We start from the raw sequence: 9,629 nt of genomic DNA on the forward strand, positions 1-9,629 counted from the left end.
TTAGGGCGTTCGGTTTCTGTCACGTGCCTTTTAACCCTCTCCGCGGCCCAACGACAAAATGAATATATAGTGAAAACACCGTTTATCCACATTTTACCACAAACAGAACCTTGTCAAAATTTTATTCTGCGCCATATTCATTAAAGAACATGGAACACGAAAGAACATGGCCGTAGGCCAACTTAGTTCCGGACAAAGAAAATATTTCTGTGCACAAAGGGTTGGGAATACGCCTCCAACAACGTAAGGCTTGCCCTGGTCCGGAGACTAGAATATCCAGATCGTCTGCATGATACACATTATTGTTATTATATATACACACACATATATTTTCGTCGACATCGTACTATATACTTATTATTAATATTTAAACGCTTAAACTAAAGGTTGATCGCCCTATTTAATGTAGTATTTTGTGCGGAGGATCAAACGAACGGCTAATCGATGTTGATGCACTTTCATTTTTATTTCTCTTTATTTTAAGGCAAAAAATAAAACGTGTGTGCTTTTCAGATGGGTTATATCCGTACCATAAGTCCAGACCCAGAAAAGGTTGAATTTCTCTCACCGGCGCTGTTATATAAAATGAGAAGTGCCAAGGATACCAGTTCTAAAGAACAATCAAAGCGACGCACTGCAGCTTCAAAATGCTCCACTAACAATAACGACTTACTTCATTAAATTTGACCATTTCTCCATTTACGGTTCTGGAAGAAAATACTTTTATAGTTCTTTTACAGCATGCTCCAATCACAACACAGAAAATCACCAGTTAAAAGGAGTGTTTAATACTGAAAATATTTGGATTCATGTTAAATATACTCAGAAGTATGATTAACATACTGCAAATTATAAATTAGAAACCACCGTAAAGTATGAAATAACACATTAGTAACCATTGTATTACATACATTTGTTTCACACATGTGATGTGGCACTTCCTGAATAAAATGTACTTTGATCATGATACACAAATATATATATATACACACACAAGTTAATGTGTAGCACAAAAATGACAAAGTACAAGAGTTTTGCATCACGTTTAGATATCAGTGGCTTCCTGCAGATGATCAGCATCAGATTGGGGTCTTCAGGAGGATCAGCAGACATTTCATGCACTGCAGGGAGGCCAACTGCTTAATCTCCAGCCACTATTAAGGCACCATGTGTGGAAGTGCTATACTTATTTGTCCTAAAGCTGCACTTATCTGTTTACTGGAATCCCTCATTGTCCAAGCTGGTTCACTGGTGCACATGTTTAGATGATGCGTTTAATTTTAATGGTGCGCATTGTGGACAAAAGGAAACCGACTGTTTATCCTGCTGGCAGTATCGAGATGCCTCACCACCGGTCGTCCATATTGTTCTGCGGTGAAGAGAAGCCCCTGTTACTCAGGTACCTCTGAACTTCCTGAAGCTCGTTTGGACCCAGACTCTGGTCCACTCCTGGTGCTGGCTGGAAGCTCAGAGGGGACACGATGTATCCGTTGTGATACAGGCAGACCTGTTTGCAGGCCTCGAAACATGTGAAGAGCAAGCCGAAATAGGGGACGATCTGAGAAGACACAGAACACCGACTCAGCCTCCTTCCACCTCTGAATCCCATCAGTGAGAAGAGACCTCAGCCATTCAGAACTGGGATCTCCTGTGTGTGAATCTAGCATCAGGCTGACAGGCAGCTGATCTGATATGTTCAGTACTGCGGAGTTAAAATCTCAGCTACTGACTGGCTCACAGAATCACTCATGTTCTCTGTGGAAAGACTTCACGATGATTTAATCAAGACCCCCCTCCACCTCCCTGAAATCTGCCTAGCTGAGGTTAAGTACTGCAGACCTCAGGACATTCTTTTCTCAAGCTGAAATAAAACTTCCAGCTCAAAAAATATCTTTATTAGGGCCTTAGACATTAGACAAATTGAATATTTGAATTTTCAGGCACCGAGTTTATCATCAGAGAGCGACTTGTGGCAGCTTCCAAGTGATCATGAAACTCCACTTAGTTCTATACATTCAAGCATACAGTCAGCAAGGAAACGTTTGCATCATCAATATCTGGTTTTCAAGCTGTTGTGAAGCCAAACAACAAACAGGATGTTTTGCTTTCTGTTTTTATCTGTCTCAAATCAGTTGAGGATGTCGTCATACATAAACCCTGGCACAAACGCTATGGCAGACTGCATAGCTCAGGTGAGTCCCTCTGGGTACTGTTTCGACATGCGGCAGCCTAATGGGTGTGGCCAGTGAATTAACACTCCTCTGGATGACACCTCAGGATGCCAGAGGGGACAGCAAAACAAGCTCCCTAGAACTGTTTCTAGGACTCCCAGACAGTCCCCATTTTAGCTCCCTCATAGCTTGCAGCACCCGAATCAGGTTTTCTGTGCTCTTGATTGGCTGGGAGCTAGGAGGGTGCAATAATGTGGACTGTCAGGGGGTCCCCAGGAACTGGGTTGAGAAAGACTGCCCCAAAAGTTTCTCTATAGCTGGTTTGACTGCATAAGTTAAAGAGGAACATCACCTTTAATTAATTTGTCTTGACTAACAAATTTAGGTAAGTTTTTTTTTTTGGCTTTAAAATGGAGCTGAAGAAAAATTAAAGCAATATACCAAAATATATTGGACATGCAGGACACTCGAGAGTCATACCTTGGCTGTGTTGGCCGTGAGTCCGTTCCACAGGGATAGGAAGCCATTGCTTCGGACTGTCTGTCGGAAACAGTCCAGCATGCCGCTGAAATGGATGTCAACACCACCACCCTGCGGCAACAGGGCACTCTGAGCCTGTAGAGAGGAGGCCAAATGAGGGAAGCTCTGAGACCCTGGGGAAAAACTCACCAAAGGCCTACAGAGAGCAGACATGGCAGCGCTGTGAGCAGCAAATCTCCTTAGTATTTATTAATAGCACACTTTCTTATTCTCTGTCTCTTCCACTTATTATTTTGTATATCTGTGTATTTTCTGTCTTGACAATATGTTTAAATTGCATAATCAAGCCACCACTAAAACACATTCCTTGTACTTTTTTGTATATGGCAAATAAAAGGATTCTGATTCTAACCTTGTAATTGTACGCTGGGCTCATTTATATTTATATGGAGATTCACAAGGTCTTTCTGCTTAAGTACCTCTGAGAAACTGCATCTTTAATAAGCTGAATCAATACTGTGATATAAGAAACTGCGTGAGCGAAAAAAGGAACATGAACACAGAGATAAGAGAGCTAAGAGGGGAAGGTATCACAGGGGATGACATGGAGTTCCCACACCGAACTTTCTGTACACTGTGGAAGTCTCCAGTTACATTACAGTCAGAATTAGCAGATCCCACAGTCCTCACGATACCTCACACATCACTCTCAGCAGAGGCAAAGTGAGCAAAGCCTGCTCCAATTGGCCGCTAGTCTCCGTTCTCTGGGTTACTGCGAACGTCTGTCACAGGACATTACTTCCTCATTTAAACCCACATATTCAAAGCTGAGGTCCATGGGATCAGCTGAGCTGAGCTCATCACCATAAACACTAAGCCTAATTCTTTGACTGAAAAACGTTTCAATTCTAAGTTTTTAACATTTGAGGAGGACATAATTTCACTTAACTGATTCAGGTCAGAGAGACTAAACCATTCTGAACAAAAGTGAGGTATGTCCTGGGAACTGAACAGGTAACCTTATGGTCACGAGTCGCTGTCTTTAACCGCTCTTCTGCCAGCTGGTTGTACTAAAATGTTTCCCTTTAAAAACATCTAGCTACCCAATTTTAAACCATTAATTTAAAATGTTCAACTTTTATCATCTGTAAGTGCAGCTGCTGAGTATGCAGTAAAGTTGATTGCTGTCCATTTGTCATTCAGTTAAACCCAAGGTTAGGTCAAAACAGAAACTTGGTGGTACTGTTAGAGATGAAGTATGCCAGGGCCTGATAAACATAAACTGCTTGAATTTAGTAGGATATAATGTTAAACACAACAGCAGCACAGAAGCAAGATCACGTTTTATCAGTATTTCAGGTCTTATGACAAGTACCTTCATCTTAGAATTGTAAACTGGATTTTGTATCCACGATACCACCCAATGGTCATTCTGGGTAATACAACACCTCAGGAAACTGATCATTAAAAGGCCATACATTTTTAAAGATTAAAATATTCTAGAAAACTACAATATAACTATAATATCATTTAACAAAAGAAGAGGTTGTAAGCTTATAAGAACCAGTAAAAGCAACAAATATTCAGATATTTTTAAGCGATTATGCACCTTTTGTGTTGCCAAAACGGTTTTGCTGGCCGAGTACACACTCACCTGCATCTTCCTCTTGACAGTCTCAAATGGGAAGGACAGGGTCTGGGCCAGACCCGCCGCAAGGCAGCCACTGATGAAGTTCTGCAGGGGCGTGAAGCGAAAGCTGGGCTCCTGCCACAGCCAATCCAGGTTGACATAGACCATATAGCAGCCCAGGGAGAAGGGGGCCGCCCCTGAGATGGATCAGAGAGCCCCATATCACACAGAGACCGTGACACGCTAGCATCTACACAACAAACATGACACCCAACTGCTGTGTATCTGCTACCCAGCAAATACAGCTTCTAGGAGGAGAATGTGAACATATGTCACACACACACATTCTGGTCAACCTATATCCTCACATTTAACTTTCATTTATTTAGCAGATGCTTTTGTCCAAAGTGACGTGCAAGTGAGGATCAGAGAGCAATGTCAGCCATTCCCAGGAGCTACTGGTTAAGGGACATTTAGTTGGTTCACTGTCTAAGCAGCAACTGACACCTTTTATTATATATTGTTGAGCCTGCTTGTGCATAGCGCACCCCCTCTCATGGCTCACAGGTTTCTGGCGTATGCCCAGCTCTCTCCTTCCTCCGCCGTACCTATGACTGTGAGGGAGAATCCGCGATAGAGGGCGCACAGGCCCTCATCGCGGTAAACGCTGGACAGTACGTGAAGCGCGCCTCTGTACGTCGGGTCCCGCATGTTCTGGACTACCAGCCGCGTCTCCGCCACCTCCAGCGGGTACGACACCAGCGCAGCCACGATACCCGCCAAGCTCCCGGCGCAGATGGCCCTCCACTGCGATATGCATCCTAGTTCATCCATGTGCAAGTTTATCAATCTGCGGAGCGGGAGCAAAGCACGCTGGGTATTACAGACAATTATTCATTGTGGCAGCTCATCAAAGCAAAAACTAAAGGAAGCAATATTTATTAGACATTCAAACCAAACTCCTGTATGAGTAATTTTCAGAAACGTTTCTTGGCTATTATTAGATACAGATATCTCACCGTTTTTTGGGTGACTATGGGGGCGGTTAAAATGCTTTATACTACCGAGTGTGTGCCGAGATAGCTGAGTATTTCTGTATTTACCTATTGCAGTGTTTAATTTGCCAAAAAAAAACAATGTTATTACAGACGCAAGCTTTCCCAACTTGAGACAGAAGCAGAATCTTGTGAAGATAATCCACCTCTAAGCTACCATGTCCCTCAAGATAACGATCAATAAAGTGAGTAACGACAAAAACACCAAGATATCATTTAGAAACTGCAATAGAAATGGAAACGGGAACTGAATGCTAGCAGCAGAACGGGTGTTAAATTGCGAGAGACGATAAATATGCAGGGGCGAGGACGTGAGCTCACATAAGCGCGCACATCGCGCTTTGCTATGATGACGTAAGGCATCTGCCGAGGCCTCGCATTACCTGATTGGATGCGACGGGGAGGCGTGTGCGCGGACGGGCGCATGACAGGCTGTGAACGAGCGTGACGTTTAGCGGAAATGAATGTTGAAAACAATAACAAAAGCCTCTTTATAATAAAACAGTAGCCTATCAGACGGGGGAATTTCCTTAAATACCGCAGAATTACAGCCCATGACATTGTATTTTTTACAAACTAATGTATACAGCCAGCTAATTTTAAAACACAGAGACAGTACTCTAAACTATTCGAGATAAGCATTCACACGCCAAGCTACTAACGAGACAGCCCTCCGAGGGACAACTTGACAAGTGACTTGTTTTTACGAGCGGTAACTTTTACCCCGGTGAATTAATACTAGTGACAATGCAAAGGAAGTAATAAATAGAAAAATAAAGAGAAAAGTGACAGCACGGCGGCAGAGGCAGAGCAGCGGAGCTCTTACTTCCTGTAGGCGGCCAGATGCACGGCGCTGTACGGGAACAGGCGCAGACAGGATACCAGGTTTCCCTTCCATAGGGCGCGGAACCCCTCGCTGCAGGACACCCGGGCAAAGCTGTGTACAAAGCCCGCTCTGCAGTGAAAGCTCCCCACCTGATTTAGGATCTTGACGACCTCCAGCGGGGCCGTGGCCGTCTTGCTGAAGATCCCAGCGAACCCGACGCACATGAAGCCCTGGAGGCCCGTCAGACGATCATCTCGTCTCACGGTCGCCATCGTTACCCGGCGGGTATCGGATCGTGGAGACCCCAGCCGCGGTAATCACACCGTGCTGGGCATTCCTAGTCCACAGGATTACTGAGTCTGCGCAGAGATCCTGCTCAGCGGGCAAGCCAAACCTCCCAGGCTGACAGCCAATCAGGCTCGCCTGGCGGGGAGGGGCTTTGGTGACGTGTGGCGAACTATTTTAGAAAATTTGAACAGAGGTTTAATTAAATAAATCGAAATAAATTGAAAAACACACAGTTTCACACAATGCACACATCACAGTTTTTGCATCATGTGATTGTCAGGTGAGAGCACGTAACACTAAAGCGCTCTTTACTCTGTCTTCTCATGCGGATTATATCATGTTACACATTGCCGCCTGTCTGAGTTTAGCAAACGGGCCGCCTTTCCATGGAAATTTGGCTTTAGATAGTTATTGTTATTGGCAGTCAGACGCCATGGGAGCGTATCTGGTTTACTTAGCAGCGTGGTTATTCAAAGCGCACATTCATCCGTGAAATACCCATCACTACTGCGCCAGTTAATCAGAAGCCAGCACCTTCCAGAAGGGTTTCCTCGTAGGCTGGAACATTAATTTGTAATTTACATGGTTTTTGTGTCTGTTACTAGAAGACCCATTGTGATGGCAGTCCACTAGAAACCCGTCAAACAGTGAAAGTTGACAAACTAGCGAACACACATAAAAAGATAAAGAGTAATATTCTGCACCACGCGACTAAATGAACACTGTTTACAGCACACTCTGTTACTGTAAAATCTTTAATGCCTGAACTGGAGTTATGGTAATATAGTTTATGATTTATTTAGAGTGGGGATATTTTTTAGAAAAAAAGAAAAAAAATAACAGAAGGGGGCGCTCCAGACCAATTAATGCAACACTACGGACTGAGGAAACCACGTGATGATGCCTTTGAAGAACTAGAAATGCTTAAGAATTCAGTGGTAAATTTTGGAGTTCATAACTACATTTTTTTTTTTTAAAAAAGGCAGCATGTTCAATGTGTTTAGTAAACTTATCACACAGTACGTTATTTGAATATATAAATATATATATAAATATAGTATTACTGTCAGATTTTGTTTAAACCAACCAGTTGAGTATAAAGAGTCACAATCACAGAGTACTCAATTGGTTGGCTGAAACAAAATCTTTGTCTAGATTTTTACTTTCTACGCTTGAACTATCCACCCTTGATCACCGTTGTGCCCTTGAGCTCTGCGGGTGCTGCACACTGGCTGACTCCACACTCTGATCCAAACATCATTTCTCTCATGGAGAGCACAATGGGACATGCAAAAGCCAACAATTCCAATGTGCCTTGTACAAATGACACATAAATACAGTATCTAAAGTAAAAATGTTTTTCTGTCTGCATTCAAAGGAAAATGTCCTTTGATCAATGTTTCCCAGTTAGGCCTTTTGGAGAACTGCAGACAGTCCAATTTTTTGCTCGTTCACAGCTCTGCAAAAATATGGCCTGTTTAGGAGGGAGCAAAAACATGGACTGTCTGGGAATCCTCTAGGACGGGACTGGGAAACAGTAGCTTAGATGATGGCACCCCAACCATGCTTGTGTGTTAGGGTGCAATACATATTTCTTGGGATAGTGACGTACATAATGTAAGAGACTGAATGCTGTGTCCTTCACATCCCTCCCTCTGCTTCTCTTTCTCTCTCTCAGCAGGGTCTTGTAGCTCCTTTCCTGTCTAGGATAGTGTTTGTTTTCCGCCTGTGTCTCCCTGGCAGGGGGCTCCCTGGCGGCCCCCGCCCCCTACTGGGCTGACGACCTCAGCTCCCTGTGAAGAGTCCACCTCCTGTGTAAGGTTGGGCCACTTGGCTTCGCTCACAAAGGCTACTGGAATAACAGAGCCTGTGAGGGGAAATGACAGCCTTTTCAAAAGGGGCTCCCATGGGCCAGATTCAGGCTGGGGGTTGGGAGGCAGGACCTGCCATGCTGCCTTTTGCTGAGGCCGTGCAGCTTGGACAGCAGATCTCCTTGATCAACTGGAAGCTGAGAGGGACCCTGAGGGTCTGTGTGGTTGTGTTTATGGTGCACGGTGGGGCAGGCTGTCAGATGGGCCTGGAGGGTAGGCCTCCACTGTGCCACGCTGCACCTAAAGCGCAGTGAGATGGGAAAAGATAAAGATAAACGAAGAGCTGCTGATTGTAGGAGGGCCTTCACTATCAGGGAGTGTCCGCCGTGTCACCCCGGTGGAAGGATGTCGCAGTGGGAATGGGAGGTGTCTCTGCTCCCGGGGGCCGTAAAAGGCCCCTGCCTCCTTTGAAAGTTCCCTTTGATCTCCTTGTCGTGTGCATGTGGTCCCTAATGTGAAACAATGGGGTGGCGTTTTACCCAAAGGACACTTTGTCATGAGCTGTGAACCTGATCAGCCACTAGAGGGCGATCTACAACGCTTCACTGGCAGGTTGCCGCTATGCTCTTACAGTGGGTGTATTTCAAGGGAATGGGAGAGGGGCAGTTGAGATATCACCTCATTATCTTGTTAAAGACACCATAGAGAAAAGGGGCAGGAGGGTGATGGAAATCAGAGGCCCTGGAGTGCGAACATGCTGTCCTACACGAGCATCCTTCTGCTGAGCTGATACTTAAACACAGGGGTTACACCAGCTGCTCTGTACATTTTACAACTCCAGAGCAATACAACAAAAACTAAAAAAAACCGTTTTATTTCATATGGGTATTGTACATATTACGTGGTTAAATAGTACTAGAATTTTTTTGAAACAACATGTAAATGAAACTTGTGTCGAAAAGGCTTATCACTACAATCACCAGCGTAATGTCCCTCGAAAATGCACTAAAGTATGAAGTTACTCACTGATTGCTTCTTACACACGTCTTACTTCTAGCAGAGTCAAGCTAGTAAGTGAAGTTCTGGTAGCAGCACTGTAATGAAATAAGTAAAAGAAAAAACAGGGGACAGAAATCAAAGTGTCAGGTTGGAGTATCTTATGCACTCCAGAAGTTAGAGTGACTAATGACATAATGACATAACATTAAAAGTGATTAAAAAAACATGATGAAAACATGCACAACACAGCCATCATATGAAACTGTTCAAGTCTTTTACTAAATTTTGGGACATTATGATAAAAGGTTATCATGGAAGGAAATGGAACTGCGCTTCGGCAAGGTGCAATTTGGACGTAAGGAGGGCTCT

At 44.0% G+C, this 9,629-nt stretch overlaps 1 protein-coding gene across 1 annotated transcript; it reads right to left on the reverse strand.

Moving 5' to 3' along the window:
• Positions 1 to 765: 765 nt before the first annotated feature.
• Positions 766 to 6,565, reverse strand: slc25a43 (solute carrier family 25 member 43). Its single transcript, XM_023794882.2, has 5 exons — positions 6,163 to 6,565; positions 4,890 to 5,131; positions 4,306 to 4,478; positions 2,652 to 2,786; positions 766 to 1,558 (listed from the first exon to the last, which is right to left on the reverse strand). Exons 1-5 carry the CDS (start codon positions 6,432 to 6,434, stop codon positions 1,346 to 1,348), a joined length of 1,035 nt encoding a protein of 344 aa, XP_023650650.1. The 5' UTR covers positions 6,435 to 6,565; the 3' UTR covers positions 766 to 1,345.
• Between the last annotated feature and the right edge of the window lie 3,064 nt (positions 6,566 to 9,629).

This window comes from Paramormyrops kingsleyae, chromosome 10 (assembly GCF_048594095.1).
Source record: "Paramormyrops kingsleyae isolate MSU_618 chromosome 10, PKINGS_0.4, whole genome shotgun sequence".
NCBI lineage: Eukaryota > Metazoa > Chordata > Actinopteri > Osteoglossiformes > Mormyridae > Paramormyrops > Paramormyrops kingsleyae.